Below are 23,792 nucleotides of genomic sequence, written 5' to 3'. Positions count from 1 at the left end.
TACGATAGGCGCTCTCCCTCTCTTCGGCTGGTGCGTTTCGACAGGAAGCCCTGTGATTACCACCCAGAGCCGTATATGCCAGACGCCCACGTGCGTGCGTCGAAAGTTAGAAGCAGCAAAGTAAATTCGTTTTCGTGCGCTTCAAAAACGCCTCCACGTTGGCCTGCGAAGAAAAGCGAGGTCTCTAAATTTCTGTAATCTCTTTCAACAATGGCTTATAGGCACAGTGGCCTTTGCTGTCAGCTAGCTGCCATGTACTCTGAATTTACCCTTCGCAGGAGGGGAAATGTAAGTAAATCGCGCTAATAGTCACTTTTGTAAACACATTAGGAAACTGTCCCATTTCCCTTTTTTATGGTGTTGAACTTCGCCCTATTTTTTTTTGTTTGCTTACTCCTTCAGCTCTGGCCGCTGTTCAGGTGTCAGCCATCGCAGCTGTGGCAAGCTAATTATGTTGTCTTTCTTCCAACAGCATCAACTAAATCGCGTCTTTCACAAAGAGAACGGAGCTGATGACATCAGCACGCCCTGGGTAGTTTAGGGTGTTCAGTGACAACAATGCAGCTCCTATGGGTGTGTCTATGATGATGTGAATATTTATTAGGAAATATCGGAAAGTCATCGTGGCTGCGATTTACCTCTACATGTTTGTGTGTGTGTGTGTAAGGGGGCGGGGGGCGACAGCACCGCGAGGGTGAAACGTAGTTTGTGAGAAATTTTATTGAAAATTAACATTGATGCGGATCGGTCGCTCAGATATTTGCATATAGTTGTTGCTCGATATGTAGCAACGTTAGATGCCTTAGTTCATCTTGTTTGTAATACTCCCTCAATCATTCATGGTAGAAGCCGTAGAACTACAGCAAGTGAGTCCACTCGAAGGACACCACGCGTAGCTTAGAGGTACTGTAATATACGCGCAACCGTGCACTTGTGGTGTTGCGGGACCGACGCAAGAGAAGCCAAAGAGAGAAGCGAAACTGAGAAGAGAAGAAAAAAGGAAGAAAAAAGCACGAGGCACGGACGAAGGGGAGCGTGAGCTGCGGGGCTCGAAAGGCTGGCGGCAAGGAGGCGGTGCCGGTTCGGGAAGTGGCCGCAGCGCGTCTGAAGACCGAGCCAGTAGGCAGCCCTGCTGTTCGAAGGAGCCAGACTGTTCCGGGGACGTTCACGGAAAACGGACCAGACAGTCCTGGGGACGTTCACGGACGACTGGCCAGACTGTCCCGGGGACGTTCACGGCCCACGGACCAGACTGTTCTGGGGACGTTCACGGACGACTGGCCGGACTGGCTCGGGAACGTTCACGGACAACGGTCGAACGGTGTTGACGTCACGGAGTGGACTGGTTGGTCAGGCGAGAGGCCGCGGCCTTGGCCCACAACCTGGGCTATATTACGGCCTTAGCCCATGACCTGGGTTCCGTCGACCGTTGCTAAAGCAGTTCCGCACCCGGTCTCACCGACGTCTCCAGGAGAACGTAGCTCCCACCCACTCATCGACCGTGCGGGTCGCCACAACCCAGCTTGACGTGGCAGGCAGCGTCGACAAGGGGCTATGCGACTCATCTTCCGCTTCACCCTCGGCAACCACCCCGTCGTCTGAGCCGACGCAACTGACCGGGTAGATCAGTGTGTCATTATCGCCGTGACTAATATTTACCGCGTCATTGACGGGGGGAACATTTACCACTTATTTACGTAAACCTTTTCACGCATATTTTCCATTTATTATTTCATGTGTGTCATATATACAAGTGCTAATGTGTTATAAGTGTACAAACGGCTGTCTATTACTCGCACCAAGGTTGCCCTTGAGTGCGCAACACTAAACCCAAACCTGCCCTCACAGTTACACTGCACCCAACACTGTCGAACCAAGCGGCTATACTCCACATCCTAAGGCTGGATGTCACTACAAATTTTGCACATGTAGAGTGCTTCAATGCGCCCCTCCTGCCCAGCTGCGTGCAGCGTGAAAACATTTTTGAAGGGGCCCATGCCGACAATACTCCCTGAAGTCGTTTCCTTGGCACGGTCCACCGTTTTCAATCCAAGCAGCCGTAGTACGCCTTGCCGGTTGTGCAACAGGACTTGGGGCTGCGTGCCTCGGAGGTCTAATCAGAAAAAATTTGGCCGGCGAATGTTTGTGAATATTTAACGGAGCTATAGGCTGCTCAAACGCCTCGTGCGTGTACATCCCTCTTCCTATCCAGATGCACTCTGATCGTACAAATTATCAGGCACATGCACTACATAGTTTCTTACGGCAAGGGTTCTAGTTTCCCCAACAATTATTACAATACGAGAATGTTGTGTGGCTGTACGTGCTTCTTCGTTAGAGCTTTTTTGGGCATGCCACCAATTGCGGATGCAAATGGGGATTGGCCTTCGCAAATAACTCGGCTGTACCGCTAGTACAACTCGCGAATCTTTTTTTTTTTTGCTTTTTCGAGAACTAACAAGAAAATGGTGATGCGTGTCAGCGCCCATCTTAATTCCAGCCGGTGAAAAGAGGACTCATCCGCTCCTCTGTAATTTACAAAATGATTGAAGTGGAACTGTGAACGGGTTTTTTTAATCTCGGAAAGTAGGTTCTCAAGGCAGCCTAGGTTCGAGTACGTGGCCAGTTGTCTGTTAAACCAACTGATAATTTTTTACCATGGAAGTAATTCTACTATCTGGATAATGAAAGGCTAAAAAAGCGTTTCACGATGACAGGACTGTTCAGGATTCATTTGAGCGCACGTCTTGAGAGGCGAGTGGCAACACACCCACTCTAAGGCGAAAATAAGGTATACTATCAATGCCCCACTCAGAAAACGACAATAGTTTTACTTTTCGAAGGGGATGCCAAGCTGTTGCCCGAAGCAAGCATTCGAATACACTTGCCCTACTTCCTTGGGGACGTAAATGCTTTATACATGAGAAATCCCGTGTTTAAGATGGCGTACGGTTTACTGACAAGAAGCGAGGTTTAAAGCATCAGGCATACTATTTATTCTTCGCCGTTCTGGTAGCCTCTGGCGGCACGTGCTCGTTAGCACGGGCTCTCTCCTGTAAGGAGGCGCTTCTTCGATCCGAGACTGTGCTGAGATTATTTCAACACACTCCCAGCTGCCAAATCACTCGTTCAGCTTGAGCGAATAAAGTTTTTTGATTGGTCTGGTGGTGATAACTCCTTAATGTTGTTCAATCTTGCAAGAGTGGACATGGCCATCAACACCCTTGTAGACCTCAAGAACCCTTTCAAGTTTCCACATTTGTCGAGGTAATTTCTCGGCGTGGACAATGACGACATCTCCCGTCTTTATTTCCATGGTGGGTCTCCCATAGGAAAAGTGCGCTGATCGAAGTTGCAGCAGATATTCTTTCGTCCACCTCGTCCCAAAGTTCTCAGTTAGGCGTTTCCTGCAGGCGTGTCGTCGGACAGCTTCTGTGCGCGTAAAGTCAACTGACACGCTGTTGCTGCCCTGTGGTAGCGTCATTAGTCTCCGTCCTATGATGAGGTCTGCTGGTGTTAATGCGCCGGGTTCTCCGCTGTCCGACCCAACGTAGGTGAGAGACCTCGCTGAGCAGCACGGTGCGATGTAGAGCGCTGCGCCGTATGCCGAAGGGTTTGCGTCGCAAAATACGTGAACGTGTAGCACACGGGCGATTTGGTTCCGCTGCCAAGATAACGTGGTATGGAAATAGTCTGCAAGATTGGTAGTTGGTGCACCCATTCATGCCATTCTTCTCGCAGATCCCGAGGTAGCTGCTCATCTCAGCCTATTCCACGTGTCCACAATTTCTGGAAAAAGATCTTGACAATGGTGAACGGCGCCACAAATCCTATTGGTTCGAATTTCCGTGAAGCAGCTCGAAGAACGAACCACTTGGTATCTTTTTCTTTCATAAATTCTAGAAGGCCTCTCAAAGAAATAGTGAAAGTATCCGTGTGCGGATTCTATGCGATTCCAAGTACCTTCACGCTTGTCTCGTGGAGGACAGCCAGTTCTCTGCCTGCTGACTGTTCCTCATGCTCCAATGCGTTAATCAGGCCATCTGAGTTGGCACATTTCTTTAGCGTCATTCCTGCCTCCTACATGATCTCTTTGGCTTCGCGGCGTATTTTAAGTGCTTCTTCATCTGACTCTGCTCCAACCACTAAATCACCTACGTAGAAGGACTCGCTCAAAAGTTTCGCGCTACTGGCTCTGCTTGAAGGCATACCTGAAGGTGGAGTATAGTTGCCGTCCGTAGGAAGGGCTACATGTTGCTCCGAATGGCACTCGCGTCATCCTCCACTGTTGAATCTCTTCTTCCGAGAAACGCAATGCTTTTTTTCCTCCAAACCTGAGAAATCGAAAGGCATTTCTATCTTTCTCTGGGACTGAGATTTGAAGAAACGCTTTCTCAATGTCGGCTAGCAAAGCTATACGGTGCCTAATAGTACCTTAACCAGATCATGTCACAGGTTTTCACCCTTTTCGAGGCATACATTTAATGAGAAGCACCGTTTGGCGTGCGAAGAAGCGGCGAAAACTATTCCGACTTTTGTGGTTAATGCGTGCTCTTGGATCACTTCCCTGTGTGGCATGTAATAAACCTTTGTCGGATCCAGGTGTGGCCCTTCAACAGTCTCCACATGTCCAGCCCGCAGGTACTCTCGCATGGTGTTGTCTTACGTCTCTAAAGGTCCTTGCTTGCTCGAAAGTCAGAAGTTTGCAAAGTCTTGTTATTGCGACTTTTTATCTGAGAGCTCGACCTCTTCCTTCCAGGGCAAGATCACCTCGAAGAAACCATCACTATTAGAAACGGAAGATACGAATTTCACCAATGCTGGACTGAACCTGCTCTCATTGCCAACGGCGTCTGATATTTCCACGCTTTCGAGTTCCCAAAACGAGCGGAGGAATGTGTCGCTCTCTTGTGCACTCGTCTTCAGTACGCAAACCATGATCCATGAAGCTGCTATATCTGATGTCATGCAGCTGATGTTGCCTTGAAACTTCTAGCCTAGCTTAGAGTTCATGGCAATCAGTGTCTCATTGCTCTCGCATCGAGTGACTTCAACCGGAGTAACAGTCCCGAATTGGTTGGACCGTTGAGAACGCTTATGCCTGCTTCCCCGACAACGGATTCGTACAGTCGGTGATCAGCGATGTCCTTTCCAAACTTCTGAATTTCCGCGACGAACGGTGAGCTGGTTGTACTTGCCTCGATATCTTGGCATATGTGTGGAACTTATATGGCCTGCAAGGCAACTTCCATATCTGACAATTGGCTCCCCTGACGGAGCTGCCCAACACGCCGCTTCTGCGCTGCTGGAATCTACTTGCTTGCAAACGTATTGAGCGTAATGATGGTAGCACACACACGGCAACTTCAGCTGTCGGGATAGCCGTTCTGTGACAAATTTGGGCTGACTGCCTCCGTCTATGACACCTGATATATAGACAGGTGACGCGTGTTACTACCCAAGCTCGGAACGTCTCCAGGAGGACGCTCGTCGATAAAGCCTCGATGGTACGAGGACCTTTCCCTAGAGATGCGCACACAGTCGTGTTTGTGCTTGGATTCCTTGTTGCTATTATGGCAGTTCTGCCGGTTTCCCGTGTCTTCTGGCTTACATTTAGCGGATCACACATAATCTTCTCATGACGTCCTTGGCAGGTAGAGCACGTAACCTTGCGTCTACAATCACACTCTGCGACCTTTAGTCGTGCATCGAAAGCACCTCATGTCCCCTGATAAAATTTGATTCTTTTGCGATAGTGGGAGATAAGTGCGCAGTCTTCCGTGGAATGTTGACTCGATTTATAAAGTAATTCTCAGGTACTTTCATAGTGTTGTGGAGAACTGAAGACGTGGGTTTCGAAACACGAAAATGGCGAGATGTGTTTGGCGTATTCTCTTTTCCTGTATTCGCAAACTGGCTTTTTTCTAAGCTCTGCAACTAAGCTCTGCAGCTCCAGCTCCGTGATAGACGCTGCATTAATGCTACGACTTGTCGCTCGAATGGCACAAGACCGCTGGTACTCTACCACTATATCGTGTGGTAAAGCCCGCAGCAACAGGTTGCACAGCATTGTGGTAAATGACGCCTTGATCACCCGCAGGGTCACCTGTCCACGGAGGTTGATGACGATCTGGTCGTAGAGCTTGTGAAGAGGTGTTTGGTCGCTTAAACGGACCGAAAGCAAAGTGCGAAGCCTGGAAAATAACTCCTGTTCGAGTCTCGTATCGCCGAAGCGTTCGTTCAGTATATCGATGGCGTTGTAGCAAGCTTCTGTTCTAGGCAGCCCTACAATAGCAGAGGCCGCGTCGCCTCTTAGCAAGAACCTCAGGTAGTTGAACTTGTCTGTTGCTGCGAGGCTTCCGTTGTGGTGAATCATCTGGTTGAATTGTTACCAGAAGCCGTTCCATCGACAAAAATCGCCATCAAATGGGGCGATGGTAAGCTTGGGTAGCTTGGCTGCAGAGACTCCCGCTGTACTGGCCGCCGATGAAGTCCGAAGCTTCGGTGTTGACGTGACAACACGGTCTCACTTGCTAAGCAGCTCACTCATGACGCTGGTATCGTAATCGTATTCCACAACGGTGTTGTGTTCTTGCTCAAACTCTTCATCAGCTATGCGGCTCTCTAGCTCCTCGTTCATTTTGTTCAGCGCTTTGTTATTCATCTCGAGACGTCCGTAAATAGCGTTGAGCTGATCTGCGGTGGCTGTTTCATCGCTGAGAAGAGCTCTTGCCTTGTTTATAAGCCTGGTGTTGATAGTCTCGACATCCGCTTCGATCGCAGCCACTGCACGGTCAGTTCACTCGTAGCCTTCCGTGGTCTCCGGTAGTAGATTCCGGGTCTTCAGCACCAAATGATTAAGATGGCGCACAGTTTACCAGCAAGAAGCGAGGTTTAAAGTATCAGGCATACTATTTATTCTTCGCCGTACCGGTAGCCTCCGGCTGCACGTGCTCGTGAGCACGCGTTCTCTCCAGGCAGGAGGTGATTCTTTGATCTGAGACTGTGCTGAGATTAATTCAACACTCCTGTACGACCTCGTGCACGGCAATGTTCCAGGAGTCAAGGACCCAGACCCTGCTTGGGAGTACCAGGCAGGTTAATGAGGCGCACCAGAAAAAGCACAGTGTCTACAGCCCGGCCTTGAATTTTGTCTTCAGATACTGCATAACTCGCGTGGATTTGAAGGCTGGTGAGCTGCTAGGCCAGGACTTGAAGACTTTTCTCGGGAAAATGACGTACCGGAGAGTTTCTTGAAGGCAGGCAGAAAGCATCGCGTTGGTCGAAAAGTCAGCGGAGATCTTCCGTAGTCTTCATACCTGCTGCGCAAATCAGTTATTCACCCAATTAGAGCGTAATGTATGACATAATAAAGGCCAATCCGACTTACAGCCATAACACCAGTTGGCTTCATTTTGCTTGACACTTCGAGCGTGTAGTTGTAATGATGGATCCAGGTTATATAGGAGAAGGTTCGAGTCTGGGCAGAATACATACACAAGGACAGTATAGACGCATTTGGAGAGCAGATACGGAGAACTTGTGCCACTCCATATCCATTCTGAACAGTTTAATGCGGCGCGAGCACTTACGCAAAGAATACCAGGAAACAAGGTAGCTGCAACAGCTGGAACCATTTTATTGAAGAGTAAATTTCCTTCTCTTTTCGAACTACAAACATGTTCATTTCAAAGGTGTAATGGCGGCAATGCATCACAACTTTGAACTGGAAAAGCCCTACGACATTCGTCGTGAGCAACATCAGTTTAGAAAACGCGCCGCTCCTCAAGACTTTCCATGAACTTATAAAAGCCACAATAAAGAGTAAGGGTGTTACAACACGCATGAAAAATATTAAAAGCTAGGGCCTAAAATGAGCATCATGATTAAAAAGTGAGGTTTGTTTTGCGAAAGAGAAAAAAAGATGATATATTGCGTCGGGCTAATCAAACGTATGTCACGATAGGAAAGCGACGTGGACACGTGTTGGTGTAGTACTGTTATCAAATTAAGTACTTTCCAGAGAGCTGGATGGAAGCGCCCGAGTACAATGAATACCATTAAGAAAGTATTTGTACGGATCAAGATGTTTCATACGGGGTACTATTTGAGGATGACTTGAATTAATCAATTACGTAGTGAATCGTCAAGGCGGTAACAAGGTGGCCTAATGAGGTGGTTCGATACGAGAAGTATCTGCTAATCCGAATGGACAGGTGTAAGTTTGCAGCTTACGCACATGGTGGCCAGGGAAGAGCACAAAATGCTTTCTGAAGGAAAAGTGCGGCTGAATAATTGTGACTCTAAGCTGTTTGAATTTGAATTAAATGATGACATGGGCTTTTTTCGTAGCTGAGGCAGTGCGGCATTTGCCTCTGACAAGAGACAGGGTTCTCACTGGCGTCTTAGACGTCCATGACATCCGTGAGGCTGAGGTAGCTGCAAATGCGGGCCAGGAGATCCATGTCGAGTTCGCCGATCGTGGCTTTCCCCCTGCGGTCGCAAGTTATCCTCTCCCGGATGACGCCAGTGAGGATGAAGTAGTTGGCAGCCAGACGGTTTCGAGCGTCATCGATCTTTGCCAGCGCATCCCTTTCGGTGATGTCAAAGTGCTCGCACATCATATGTTTCACGGATAACGAGTACTGAAGGGTCTCGAAGGCTAGGGCATGGCTCTTGTTCATGGACCCGTAGACGAACCGGATGGCTTGATTCACAATCATCTGCGTATTGAAGGTAAAGCCACAGCGAGTGAGGTTCATATAATGCAAGGAAAGCGCCTGTCTTAACTGCTTAGACGATAAGCACTAGCTTCTGTAAGATTACATCGCGAGTAAAAGAGGGTACAGAAGGGGTTAATTGTTCCCAAAATATCTGCAAGCGTACAGAATAGGAGAAACGGAAGCTCACCATGTTACGCCGCAAAGCTTCCTTGATGGGATAGTCGCTGGCGCGGTTGTCATTGCCCACAGTCACGTTCACTGATATGAGAAAGCGATTGCGGAGAATGGCCTCTTTCAGCTCGCGGCAGACAGACCTCAGCTGGGTCCAGTTGTCAATGCCGCTCTGCATGAGGTCAATATTGAGCAGGTTGATCGTTCGGTTCTGCTCTACCATTCGGCCCAGCGCCTTCACTGCCCGCCTCTTGAAGGTAATCTTGGAGAGGTGCAACCTGTGGACGCTCTTGTTATCTTCCATCGCCCGAAGTGCGCTGACCACGTAGGCTTCGGGTACATCAAGGGTCAGTTTCAGCTCTCTGCATGCATAAAACAGGCACTGTCCGTATGTTTAGAGATGAATGTGCTACATGCCCAGCTGCTAGAAAAAGCTGGCATGGCGGGTTTCATAGCATCCGAAATTCCAATTAAATAACTATTTTGTTGCAGATAATGGAGCTACGAGCAAATGTTCCAATGGCGTGAGGCTTCAGTAACCAGGAGGCATAAAGGCCTGAACACCATGGACGAAACATGCTCTTGATGTCCGCATGTCTGCCGGTCGCCTCTTTACACGTCGAGCTAGCTTGTTATGGAATGCTGGCGCCAAGGTTTGCGTGCCGAGAGCTCGGCATTTCATCTTGTTTCCTTGCTTCGGGTTCGCGCCTAGGGACGAGATGGCACCTGATGCCGGTAGAAATGCCTAAATGTTGTCTGTCGCATGAAAGACGGTATGGCATGAAAATAGGCAGCGATGTTACCGGGAAAAACCATCACGGAGAGCTATTCATGTAAGGAGTTTGTTTTTCGACAACTACGAGGCTTTAGAATAGTGAGCTGTAGGCCTAGTTGATTTGGCATAACTTTGCAAGGGGAGCGCAGAAGTGTTTCGGTGTTCCTGTCCTGGTCTCCTTTTTCCGCTACACTTCTGCGTTCCCCTTTGCAAAACTGTAAGACCTCCATACGTTAGATATTCTAGTGCGTCTAGCACTCAATGCTATTAAGCATGAAACCTCAGTCGCTTTACAGAGCATGTGGTAAATTCAAGGAGGGTACTGCTAACTGCACGCAGCATATCCGCCGATATATACTACGTATTATGGCAGAAACCCTATGGCAGAAACCCTAAATCGAGGGATGCATGACCGCTTTGTTATTTAGAAATTTGATTACGTGCGTTACGGAATAGGGCGTTGAATTAAGCTAGTGTTTTCTGCAAGCTCTTGCGCGAACATTTTGCGTAATTATCAATTACATTTTCTCCTAGTATTGTAATTGATCGATTACAAGACAACACAAGAGAAAACACCGACGAGTCACTGCTCCGCACTTGCGCAGCTCAGTTCGAGTGGAACTGCATTACCGCCGAGTTTACCAATGTATTAGTTTTTTCTAATTTATCTTTCTTTTAGCAATTTAGTTTCAAGCATGGATTGCCAAAAACACATAGAAAATGTTTTTTTTTTCATTTCTCACCTCTGAAAGTGTCTTGCCACCGCCAGGATGGAATTCGCGACTTCGAACTCGACATTGTAATGCCAAAGTCACTGGGTTACCGCGGCGGGCGAATAGAATTTGTAAATGGGTCCAACCTGCCGGTTTGATTTACTGTACTTGTGAAGTACTATTGAAAGTATGATTCAAAATATAGAATTCGTCCTGCATTTTGTAATTGCGGAATTGCTTTGAGACTAATTTTGTCACAGCAATGAAACAAGCTTTTTAGTGGAGTGACTGGTTGTAGTTGATTACTTTGTTTCTGATAGTGTGGAAGTACGGTTCCGTGTTGGCTATAGTTACGACAGGAACAATATCTAAGAGTACATAACCCTGAACTGGCTGCATGCGCCAATTGTCATTCGATGTTGAAGGCGGCTCAGCTTTGAGTAGGGACCATGCACTTGCACTCTTTCTGCTTCAAACAATGGTGAAACCATGGAAAAGTACTTCGTCACGCGAAAAGTAGAGGTAGATACCTAAGGTACTTGGTCTTGCCGACCGCCTCGGCTAGGTGTCGGAGCACGGCTGGCACTGAGAAATGTGTGCACTCCAGGCTAACCGCGTTCACTTGGCGACTTGATGCAAGGGTGTCCAGAAGAACTCTGGCGTCCTCTGGGTCGCGCCTGTCCAAATCAAAGAAGGCGGAGGACACCCTGCACAAGTGGTTTCCCTCTGCGAAATCAAATCCGCTCGGGTTCCCCCAGCCGAGGATCAGACGAGAGACGTCGAGTTCCCGGATGATGTCGAACATACGGGAGAGGTCGGGCGCGGGCATCAAGCTGATTGCCAATGTCTCGAGTGTCTTGTTCACCTGCGGGAAGCATATAGGGACAGTGAAATCGCTAGTTGCAGTCTTCGTTGAAGAAGTGACGCAGCTAGCACGGGGAAGACAAAACATGTTGCCCGTACAAACCCACGCCGCTATACTTGATTTGGAGTACTGCTCAAAAGTAGTACTGCTCAAACATTTCTGTAATAGCAATGCACAATTCGTGAAAGCAAATCAGAGCTGAACTACACAGTGGGAATGCATTGAAATTAATCCGCTGTGATCGCTATGCTAGTGTTGGCCAATACGACGCTATACGATAGGCAGTCAGAAAAGGGTTCAAAAGAAACATGCAAATCGCATTTTATTTTCATCACAGCAGTAGTTTTTGCAGCACCCATCATGTTTTCCCGTGTCATCGTCACAAAGCTGTTTTGTGATGACACGGCATGCGCTGGCGAAGAGTTCGTAAGCTTTATTTCTTGACATGCGCGAGTTGTACGAGATAAATTAAGCATGAGGAACTTTCGAGACTACCTAGCAAAAACGCGTCACATGAGGTGCGCGGAACGCCAAGCACCTTTTTTTTCGGCCCTGTATTGGCTGGCGCCGCTTAGAAGTCACTGGGTCAGGAGCTAAGGGTACTTATATATTCAGGTCATCAGCCCGAACACAAACACGTGAAAGAGTATCGAGAGTCACAAGAGAGAGAGAGAGAAAAGGGAAAGGAAAGAGATGGAGGCTAACCAGAGATTATCTCCGGTTGGCTACCCTGTACCGGGGCAGGGGTAAATGAATGCGACAGGAGAAAAAAATAAGTAAAAAAGCAAAGAAAAGAATCCCCCCCCCCCCACACACACACACATAAAACAGAACAGTTGCGAAGTCAACATATCCATTCCCAGCGGTGGACCTTCGTTGGAAAGGCCCGGCCTTATCCGGCGGTAGCTCCACAGCACGACGCTGCTGTCAGTTGTTGAAGATCGCGGTTGTACTTTGGATTTCGATCGACTCGCTGCATAGAAAACTACAGGAAAATGCAGCCTACGCACGGAGAAAGCTCTCTCGCTTTGAGACGTGCGAGGTGGTGGTGTTGAGAGGTCTCAAAAGGCCATGAAGACTTGCATGACAAGAAGCGTTCGGCGAGGCCGCGTGCGGACGAATTCTACCACAGGGGCATCTGAAATTTAGTGCTGTAATGCGACAAATGCCTGAACCGGTGTGGGGACTATGGGTAAAATAGTGTAAGGTATTTTAAAAAGTACGTGTAATGTATGTACCTTATTTTGGCTAATAAAAATAGGGACAAAGACTTGCTGGTTCGTCCTCGTACCTTTTTGTAGATACTCATTTCATGCGTGTTTTGCCAATCTTTACTACGTACCGTCCACTTTAATTTTGCCTTGCCCATTGTACTAAAAACTGTTGGCCCAACAAAGAAGGAGCAGCAGGCATCAGCCATCATGCAAACCTCTCAGAAACATTTTCTTTTTGTTTGAGAGAAAACACGGTTTCGCAACATCCACACGCTACAGCACAGTTCCGGTAATAAATGGTAAGGCGCAAGCATCTCTGCGATAATTCTGCGGAACACCAAAATATATTTTAGGAGCTCAAATGTCTCGTACAAATGTGTTCACTGAGGCTAAAGGTTCGACAGAAAAGCTTCACGATACAAATTAAGATGCCAGGCTCGAAGGCAGACGTAATGACTAATCGTCGCTAAGAAAGGAATCTTATTCTGTGTACTTGCAGCCGGGTAAAATAGTTCACTGATTGCACGGCGCTTAAGGAAAAATTATTTAACTAAAAATAAAGCAGCAGTGCTTTATTACAAGGCGTTATTTTCAGCTGTTCTAACACTGAAACATGACAGCACGTTGCCTGTAATGCAGTGTCATCAGTCGTACGGTATTCAAGAAGTCGTTGAACTCCAAGCTTCTTCGAGGACGCATACTCATGTCTGGCCTCGCCTTTGTAGCACTGCGCTGGATACGAATTTTCTGGTATTCAGTGGGAACAGTAAAAAACATTTTTGATATTCAATGCCGTGGAGTAATCTTGCCCTAATGATCATCAAAAGCAAACATTCGTAGATATCTGGCTGGTTGGGGACAGCTGAATTAAAGCATTGGCAACTTTGTGAAATTTACATGCATGCATTATAGCATATCGTAAATACAATAACCAAATGTTTCTTCCGTCACAAGGCCAACGTCACTCTACTCCTCCCCCCCCCCCCTCCCCCGTGCCTTTCCTTGAACAGTAGGCCATGTTAATGGGCGAAACTAAGTGGCAAGTGTAGAATTGAAAAAACCCCAAATTTGTGCTTTAAAATAAAGAGGCACCTACTATTGCCCGTTTTTGCATAAAAATTAATTTGTGTCAATGTAACTTTTATAAGCATTTATAATTATGCTGTAAAGCGGTAATTTAGGATTCAGACGCAGGTTTCGTTGCTGGATGTTCTTTGATATCGGATACTGAGGGCACCACTACAGGTCTCAATCTTCCCTGCCGCACTTTGAGATCGACCGCGCAACTCCCCCTGATCATCGTCTTTTAGCCCTTTCAGACCGAAATTCTGTTCAATCTAAAAAATTGGTCTTTACAATTTGAGATGTGCATGATCATGGTAGTTAAAAAACTATAAAAAATCTGTGCTCACAGTTTTCAATCAAAACTTATTTAATGATTCCAAAAGGAATCACTGGGACTTGGTGGACTTGAAATGCGTCGTTTCAAGCAATACGTGAAAAGTCTATTTTAGATTAAACTCTTTGAAGCAATTCTTTTCTTTGTTGAGGCAGAGGTGTGTGCCACACTTCTCGCACCGAACGGGGGAGTGAGAGCACATTCTTCTGTATTTTTTCTAGTCTGTGCGATGACTTCTTTTTCGTCGGACGAATCAATGTCAACTCGAGGGATCCAGCACAAGCTTTGGGACTTCTTTTCCCCATAAAACCCGCATGGGCTGATTGTTTTCATCTGTTCCAAAAGAAAATGTCTCCGTATTACGGAGGGATTTCCCCCCAAAAAGTTTATATACATGGCATAAGCTCATATCACCAGCATAAAATCACAAAAGGCAGAGCAAGGCTCCACCAAAAATACAGGCTCCTGACGCGATAATGATCCATAAGGTAACACGCGCCCAAAACATGACCAAGTACGGCATAAAAACGCCATTTCAGCATGAACAAACACGCGATTTAGTGAGTGAGGTAACGTCAATCGAAAATGTATCGCGTGAGTAGTCGGGGCCGCTATGTCCCAATGATTCCATTTGGAATCGTCAAGATTCGCAAAGTTCTCCGGCACCCGCAAATACTTTCACTGAATAAGTTTACTGCGAAGGGATAGCATAACACTTAATAGTCAAAGTCAAAATGTTGGAGAAAAAATAAAATAATTGTACCTATGCACGGTGAAAAGAGGGGATCTCAGCGAATGGCAGGAACAGTGCAAGCGATTCTTTTATTTTTCCGTTCAGAGGTGGCAGCACTTCCTCGAGTCTACCAGCATATGTAGAACAAGGGCTAAATATGAGTTGCAGCGTAAGAACAACCTTTTTAACCCGGGGTTGCCCACTGAGCTACAAAATTTATGATTCCATTTGGAATCACTGGGCCTTAAAGGTTTAAAAAAAGGATGTTAATTTTGTAATTCGCTTAGAAATTCTAGTACCGTGGCGACGCTGGAATCTGAAGCAGCTGCTCACCTGCAGGGCCTGGACTATGGTGCGGCGTCCATTGGTGGTGAATGGGTTGTGCTGCACAAACAGCTCTCGTAGGCGAGTGTCAGTGCTAAGTTTTTTAGCGACAGCCGACGCGAAGACATCTGCGACAGAGCAGTCCGTCACCGTCAGGCGGAGCAGCACACCTGGGCCAAGACGTGGACACGGCGTGAGAAAATAGGAAAGGGTATACGCCAATATGGTCGGAGTGGCGACCGAAAACAAGTAAATACATTCTGTCGTTCTGTTTACCAAAACCGCGATCTGCGTATTGGGAGACACGCCGTAGGGAGGTACGCCTAGAGAATATTTGACCACCTGGATGCGAAGCATCTGAATCTAAGTGTACGATCGCTTTTGCGTTTCAAATGTTTTGTCCTAGTCGTGGTATGAATGCCATTGATAGGTGTGTGCATCGAATTTACGCCACGTGTGTCAATGAAACAGGCGTTTTTGGGTTTGGCCTGGAGTGCAGCTGTCCGAAAGTAGGGGATATATATATATATATATTTGACATCGGTAATTACTCTTCGATTGCGCAACAGATGCAATCTAGTCGGAGGTCCACATGCAGTGTTTAATCTGTCCGGGGCACTTCAACGTCGTATACCGTGTGTGTTAACCAACGTTAGCCAAATCTGTTGAAAGACGAAAAACAGTGCAAGGCACAATTACAAGACCTACAGTGTTCAGTCGTCAGATGATGACAGGCAAACACAGTAGAACTTATAGCTATCTTGCACCGTAATTTTTAATCTTCGTTGTACAGCATTGCTAACGCTATTTAGGGCACCCTATATATATGGCATGATCATTTCTCAGTTTTACGGAATTTTCAAAGATCGCCTATTGCAGGTAACAATCTTAGTCCTTGAGCGGGATTCTCCAGACAGGCGAACGTAACTTGCCCGAGAAATTGAAATAAATATGCAACTAATTAACAAAAATTCAAGAAACCAAATAACTTTACGGCACATTGCATTTCGAGAAGAGTAGCCGGTGAGTTGCAGGACGTATCAACTTGAATTTACAGGATTACACCGGTTTTGAGACATTTCTCAATGTTTGGGAGGAAATACATGAGCGTTCCAGTTAATTTCTTGCTTCAATGCATAAAACGGCATTTTGTAAAAGTGGAACAGGGCATTTCTACGGGGAGTGATGGCGTATCTGGTGACGAAAGCGTATTTCTGGAAATACATGCCAAAAGGACACGCCTTGCAAAGTCACTGGCTGCAAATGTAAATTACGATATGTGCCGGGAAGTAAATCGGGAAGTTAATTTTAGTTAACTTTAGGTTAATTAGTTTAACTTGTGCTTCAATGTAATGTCTACAACAGGTGATTTACCTGCAACAGGCGATTTCCAAAAATTCCGCAAGGCTAATAAATGGCGACACTACATATAACCCCATAACATTCCGACACAGGCGAAACTTTGGTGGATTGGGTATAGACAAAATGAGCATGCCATTGCCATGGCCAGAATATTCACCCCTATACAATGTTACAAAGTTTAGTCGAAGACATCCAGCAAAAGCTCGGTAAAACAGGACGTTTCGTAAGCAATTAGGTGGCAGCGAGAGCGAGGCAATCAAAATGAGTGAGAGTGCTGCTCCCTCCGCACTTCTCGCCAGCATAATTACGTTTAGTGTGGTTTGCTGTTGATTCTTGCAGAGCCGTGCGGTCACAGCTACCATGTTCGGTTACCACAAAATTAGCCCCTGCGCCCCCCCCCCCCTTCCCCACAAAAAAGGACAATTTATTATTCCTTAACAATTTTGTGTTACCCCTCAAACGTAACCCTTAGTGGTGAAAAAAGTGTTTACTGTGTATCCTCGCTTTTAAATTACGCGCACGACTAAGTGTTCATGCTTGCCTCCGATGAGGCTGGCATAGGCTCTTTGCAACCGCGCATCCGTTCCGCCGCAGCTCAGGAAGCTGAGGTTCTCCAAGTGGCTCGTCGGGGAAGGCGGCGCTGCTGTCGCGCCCTCAGCGGTGGCCGGAGACGGTGGGCGTCGGGTCAGGGCGGCGGCCATCGCTCTGACGTCCGGAGCACTGATGACGCATCTGTTGACAATGAGTGACCGCAGGCTGGGGCTCTGCACAGCTGCCTTCAGGACAGCCGATGGAGTAGCGGTTCCTGCGCCAGCGACCTGGCAGACAATCAGGGCAAGCCAAGGCATTAAGGCACAGCGGACAGTACTTGGAACACGGTGGCCTGGAATGCGCCATTGAAAATGCGGAATGACTGAAGTGCAGCTGAAGGATCGCGCTCAGATTGTGGACGTATAAATTTACGTATAAAACGGAATACATCTTTGGTAAATAATGCCGTACTGTAAAGAACATTTGTAAAGGAAGCACATTTTGCTTTTTGGAAAATCACTGATCAACTTCACCCAATGCTTTCGGAACAAACTAATTCATCACACCAGTATTGGGATTGGCTATTCCCCCGAAAAGCAGTTCGTGTCGCGCTTTGCCCATGCGTTCAGAGGTGCAGCCTGACCGACCTCGCACATCGTAAACCGAATCCGCAGTGCGGTGCCTATGAGAAATGAAGACGTGTTTATGTGGAACATAATCGAATGGGCGTGTTCTCATCATGCCGGAAATAAATGACTAGTTTCGAAGCAGTCGTGTGTATTTCATATTCAGTGTAAGCACCGCAGCCTATACAATTATTAAATATAAGCTCTTACAACTCTTGAAGACAAGCGACGATAACAGGCCTGAAGAACACAGTTCGATGCAGTGGCTAAAATCTCGCCATGTGCAAAGGGGAGCGGTATAATTGGGTGCTCCTATGTACGCGCAAAAGAAAATGGGTAAGCTAGTTACACTGCAATGGCTGCACATTGGTGAAGGCATCGTCATCATCGTAGCAGCAGAGATGCGTGGGCTGGAGTCACGTGAGGCGTGGTTCGCCGGCGCTCCGGCCACCTACTGACGCAGCTGGAATAAATTTGGGTTTTCCTTTCGGCCAAACGTCTCTCCCACGCTCGGCTCCCTCCGAGGTCGCACAGCGATGGTGACCCGACATTTCCTCTGCTTTCTTGCCGGGTCGTGTCAGTCGAGCAGCTACTGCAGTTCGCCGAGGGCCGAGGCACCACTGACGCACTGAAGTTGGTCCCTCGGAGACCACAGAACAGTGTTCAGAAATACACAATAGGAAAAGCTTCACGCACTGAAATGAACGACTATATACATAGCATGCGAAGTGAAACGTAAAACTTCGCTGTACTCATCTCCACGTGTGTGCATCTTCGTTATTGTCTTCTGCTCCCGCCAAGACGCATGGGTCTTTGTGGCTCAACCTCGCGGTAATATTTGAGTGAAAAACTTGCTGATCGACAGCAGAGGGTGGAAGACTGGCCAACCCTCCTAAATGCTGGTGGGAAGCCCGGCACTATTGACGTCCACCCCGGTACGACGTACATCGCTTGCGCAACCGAATTAAGCACGATCACTGAGACACTGGCACCTTGAGAAGCCGGGATCTTGACGCGAAGCTTGCGGGGCCATTGATGAGTGCAAAACGAAACATCTGCAGTGCGCCGAGGCTAGTCAGCCCCATAAAGAAACGTGATAGAATGGGCTCGAAGGTTTTAATAGGAACCGACTTGGTATCAGTGTACATTTTCTGGAGAATAAAACGACGGGTTCGTCAAATTCAAATTTATTGTAGAGCTTACACGATTAAATGTGCGACTAATACTCAATAGTTTTTCTGATATTCGATTATTTTGCTTTGTCCTCAGGAAATGGCAAGAGCGCGGTCACTTGCGCAAGGTTTGATTTTCATGCAAGCGGGCTTGTCAAGTAGCCGATATTCACCCTGAAGACAAATAGCAAGTAGAAAATTTGGGTAGTTGAATACCGAAAAAATATTAGTATTTGTTAATCCTCACATTCCCTACATTAAAGGTATTCTTCTGCATGAACATGAAAGTTTTGGTCGAGATTGAGTATTAAGCCAACGAATTTTGGCGCATAACTGAAAATAGCGTATATTTAGCAAAGAAAATATATCATGGTCTCGCTGGTTTCAGAGTGAGGAAACCCCGATCGATCCCGCAAAGCCCCAAAATGTTTGTGGACTCACAGTGTGGCTATAAATGTGCAACCTCTCCACAAGTGCGTAAAACAAGTTGTTTTGGGGTGCAAAAACATTAGCTAGCTGTTGAGTATCTAAGCCGCTACTTCTGGTTTCGACAATAAGCAAAAGCCTCTGTGCTTATGACATTCTTTTATACGTAAAGTCATTGCCCCGGCGACTGTTGCTTACAACTCATTCGCCGTATCTTGAAAGCGATCTGTGATGTGGACAAAGTGCGCGCCCATGCAGGCCTCATCGTCAAAGGGATCTGCGATGTGGAAAAAAGTACGCGGAGTGCTGGTAGCTTCGTATGCTCCGTGCTTTCGACGTTTGGTTCGCGTTGAAGCGAGAGGGAGCACGAAGGTCAATTCGCTCGCTACTGCTGCGCTTCCTCACACCAGCGTTTCGACAGCGAGTTTCCACGGTCATCGAGCGACATGTGTTCATGTTTGCTTGTGCTCGCGTGACGCTGTGCTTGTTAATTTAGTAAGCCAATGTTTGCAAGTTTATACGGCCGATAAAACTTGTATCCTGACTTCGTATAGTTGTCCAACTATCGCACTTGATGCTTCGCCTTTCGGGCGAAACTGGGACGTTATTACAAATTACGCCGCACCTTACACTAAAGAAATAGCGACAGAAAAAAACTGATCGTTCTTCGGTATCGGTTGACGTCAACCTTTAGTATTTGGGTTGCCGTCAAATAATGGACGTGAAGTCCTGTTGATGCTTTAAAAACGCCACAAATGGGGCATGTTGCCCTGTGTCGGGTAAGATTTGCATCGTGAGACAACTTGGAAAAAATCAGTGCTCGGATTTATCTTACCTCGAGGGAATCGAGGGTAACGTGGTTGCGGACGACGTTCGCAAGGGCGTCGCCTCCTCGAGCCATTAGGAGGTCTTGCTGCAGCCACATCTTCGTCAGCGTGCGGTTGCGGGCCACATAGTCTAGGAATGTAGCAGCGTCATCGCTGTCGGCCTGCGAGTGCAAGCGAAAGCGTGCCGGTTCAGAAGGCCATTTCGTGCAACACATGCCGAGACCATTAAATGCGAATTAGTGTACCGTTCAATTTGATTCGACAACTCGCTATTTGAAAATCCCTAATATTTGTTCCGTTCGACTACCACAACAGTTCTAACAGTCTATATGGAGAAAGACCGATGCAACGGAGACTGGACTAAATTATTCGGGTGCAGGAGAACTGGTTGTAGCGCAGGCGATCCAGTTCTTCAACCAACATAAAATAGGTCACTAACATTGAATAGTGAACTGCTATTTAGTAAATATCTCTCCTTCGGCAGAATATGAATTCTGCATAATTATACATAAATCAATAATATGGGTAATCTCACCACGCTTGGGTTCCTTCAAAATGATTTGCGGTGCTGTATTGACGTTAGCTCATTGATCGAGCGCTGACCTACTGCGTATACTATGGATGTGGCGCTATTCTTCATCCGCAATTTTATTGTTATGGTGTACTAGTTAGTGTTATGTACGCCTATGTATACGATTTAAAACGGTCTCATTTGATTTGCCTTTCGGATGGCAAAAGCTTTACTAAATAAAGCCTTTTGTTGCCATACTCTATGAAACGTTTTGTAGATATCGAAATTACCTTATGTTTGATTGTACATCCGAAGATTACCGCTAATTCGATTGGATACTTTTGCTGTTTAAACAGTCGCATTTTATGGCAGTAGTATTTTCTCTGTACAGGGATTTCACAGGTGTGGTTAATACCAGCACCAATACATCGAAAACCAAATGTATGAAAGCTGCACCGAGAATCAGTGCACAATGTTATTTCTTATGTAATGTAACTTGTTTAACAATCAAGTCACTATTTCTATTAGACAATGCGTCGAACGATCTGTATAGCGAGGCAACGCAAGATGTCGAATTTCACTTTGTTGGCCTTCTGAAATGAAAAAAAAAATAAGCTTCAAAAAAAAATGTACGTGCCGACCACTGAAACATCATTGAATTTTGAGAGACGGCACCCACAGTATTCACGACGCTGAACCTCAAAATAATTATACCTGCTAGTATTGGCAAAATTGTTAATACTGTGATATTAGGAATACCATTGCCAGAAGCTCTGGCACCTTCGGAGTGCATAACCGTAAATACACATGATATAAGCATTTTACAGCAAGCAATATGCACATCGCTCACTATTTAGATGCCACGGGCCCACTGCCATTGAACGCCATAGGAATCGGAAGAAAGCAGGCATCAGCCGCCCCCGGCCGCTCGAGCAGCGTTGTGCGGAGAGAACGGGGATCGCTCGGTACTATTTAAGATGTGCGAGCTCCGTCAGCCTCAGATGCACAAGGAGTAGCCGCGTTTAGTACTGTTCTCCACGCAATACCCCCCGGAAGGCTTGCACAAGGTGAACCGCCAGTGCTGAATAGCCGATTGTGTGCAATGATTGGCGATCGATTGCCGGCTGTGATATCAAGGCTAACACAACCTGCAGCAACACAGCGTTACCGCCACGGTTATGGCACAAAATATAAAGAAATCGTGAAATTCGATAGGCTTGCAAGTGAGCTCTACGTCCTCCCCACTCAAGCACGACTGACTAACTCGAGCAACCTCACTTACCATAGCAGCGCAGTGAGACGGGATATAACAGCCTTGGACCGAGATTTGTCGGCATCGGGAATCAAACCGCAGGCGAGATTTGGCTCGGCCACTTGGAAGGGTTTAGCCCACGCAAGCGCAAATACTTTTTATTAGGCGCCGCAGCTAATTAGAAAACAATTCCTAAGTTTTCGGACCAGCGCGGCTGACAAGACGTGGTTGGAACGAACCTCTGGTCGGAGCAGGTCGCAAACAGATTTTTCCGCGCGCGCACGCACTCACCTAGCTCTGAACTTGTGCTAATCTTTTTTCCGCGGCAGCTGCTCAAGTTGAAGGTGACCGGAGCAGAGTAATTGCTGCACGCAGCGCTCGTGTTCCCGTGCACACCGGTATCTGAAGTGCCACATTATTTGTTTCTCGCCTGTCACTCTCGCTTTCGGCGTGCTAGGGAACGACATCGTCGCGTGCCGCAACTTATCTGATCGGTCACACCTGCTAATCGTTTTCCGCTGCAGCTTTACATACAGGTATATATAGTTAATGACCACAAGCACACGGCCGTAACAGCGTTACAAAACTACCGCAGTAAAGACGCCAAATGTAAGGGATCAAAGCAAACACCAGGCTATACTGATGTTTGCGGTTATGCGATGCGGCTATTCGTCCCCTACAGCCGGTAAGCTTACAATAAGCTTTAACCAAAGCTTTGTGTTGCGCAGTTACCGCTCACCTTGGAGGCCGAAGTAGCGGCTGTCGCAGTCGTGTCTGCGGACCGCCATAGCCATTGTAAAACAGTGAGCTCTGGTCGATCATAAGACGTCCAATGGCGAGCGCTACCAACTGACCAAATATGGCGACGCCCACGGGTATGTTGCTGAAAAGGTCCACGCAGAGAAGCTCTATTTTGGCCGGCGGCCTCAGCTCCCAGATTCGGCTACCCTAAGCGGTATTCAGTTGTGCCCTGCGCGCCTTTAAAACAATTCCTTGGTCGTAGCGATATTTCGGCTTTTTCCTGTCCTGTAAGTTTCACCTTGTAGATCAGCCTACTGAAATCCACAGCACAAAAAAGGCGTCTGAACAATGTTTATTGGTACTGTTCTGGGACATTACCCTCTACTTTGCGCATGAACATTTCCCTATAGGTCGTAGGAAGGTGAATTGTCGGCGAATCCTTATGTGGTGATGATTAGGCAACGAAGGACCACAGAAAAATGAGGATGACAAAAGCCGAGTGCAGTACTCCAGTCGCCTTGTGAAGAACATTGTTGCCAAGAGGACGATTTGCGATTGGGTATTCGATATGATGTCTCAATCTATATCAATGTCCGCAACTTCTCCACGCCCAGGCTTATGCAAGATGGCTTGTTTTCCTACAGATAGGTTCAATTAGTTAATTTCGAGAGCATGCGGTAGCTAGACACACTGACGAGGGTGTAATTCGGTGTCATTTACTTTCAGTTATTTTTACCCCCGACGTCATAAGTCTATCCTCGCTTTCGTATACTTATCTTGCCAACCATAGAATGCCGTCTAACCGATTTACATTCCCGATGCCTCCCATCGTTTTCACAAACCATTCTGCAGCTACAAAGTCTCAAGGCACATAAATTTTCCTCATGGAGTGGTATATTCGTAATTTAGCATGCCTAAGGAGTATATAATGCTAGCTTCGAAAGTTGAACTGGGAAAAACCAGTAAATCATAGGTTCGAGTTTGTTTATTACCATTGCACCTGAACTGTGTCATTACGCAGAAATCCATCTTTCAATTTAACCTACAGATTAACCACACCTGTTAAACTGAGCGCAACACGACAAGTAGTCGGCATCATGTCTTTTGCCAAGTTTTCCAGCTCGCAATAAACATGGCTTCATGGTGCACAGACGAAAACTAAAACGCTTTGGGGTCACTGACAAATTAAAAATTTGAGTTCTCAATAAAGGTGTGCTGTAATTAACTATACTTGGTCACTAACACGAGGCGTGTGCGTTTTCTCATATGCTATTTGACCATACGCTATGCTAATGTGCCATGCGCAGACCATACGAGTTTGTCAGACGTGACACAATCAAAGAATGCAGCACACCAGTGAGTAACAATGCAAAAGCAAATATGCATCGACAATTAGAGGAAGGGAAGATATCGAAAAAAAAGCGAAA

General features: G+C 46.9%; 1 protein-coding gene across 1 annotated transcript in view; it reads right to left on the bottom strand.

Annotated features, from left to right (window-relative positions):
• Positions 1-7,621: 7,621 nt before the first annotated feature.
• The window catches only part of LOC119431672 (uncharacterized), a 42,951-nt gene continuing 26,780 nt past the window's right edge, over positions 7,622-23,792 (bottom strand). Inside the window, exons 6-11 of the mRNA XM_037699150.2 lie at positions 19,870-20,022; positions 16,821-17,097; positions 14,927-15,087; positions 10,913-11,247; positions 8,911-9,256; positions 7,622-8,723 (exon numbers count right to left, since the gene is read on the bottom strand). Coding sequence (XP_037555078.1) covers positions 8,406-8,723; positions 8,911-9,256; positions 10,913-11,247; positions 14,927-15,087; positions 16,821-17,097; positions 19,870-20,022 — 1,590 coding nt within the window. The 3' untranslated portion in view covers positions 7,622-8,405. The remainder of the gene's footprint in view (positions 8,724-8,910; positions 9,257-10,912; positions 11,248-14,926; positions 15,088-16,820; positions 17,098-19,869; positions 20,023-23,792) is intronic.

This window comes from Dermacentor silvarum, chromosome 10 (assembly GCF_013339745.2).
Source record: "Dermacentor silvarum isolate Dsil-2018 chromosome 10, BIME_Dsil_1.4, whole genome shotgun sequence".
NCBI lineage: Eukaryota > Metazoa > Arthropoda > Arachnida > Ixodida > Ixodidae > Dermacentor > Dermacentor silvarum.
This window is presented reverse-complemented; position numbering and strand designations above follow the sequence as displayed.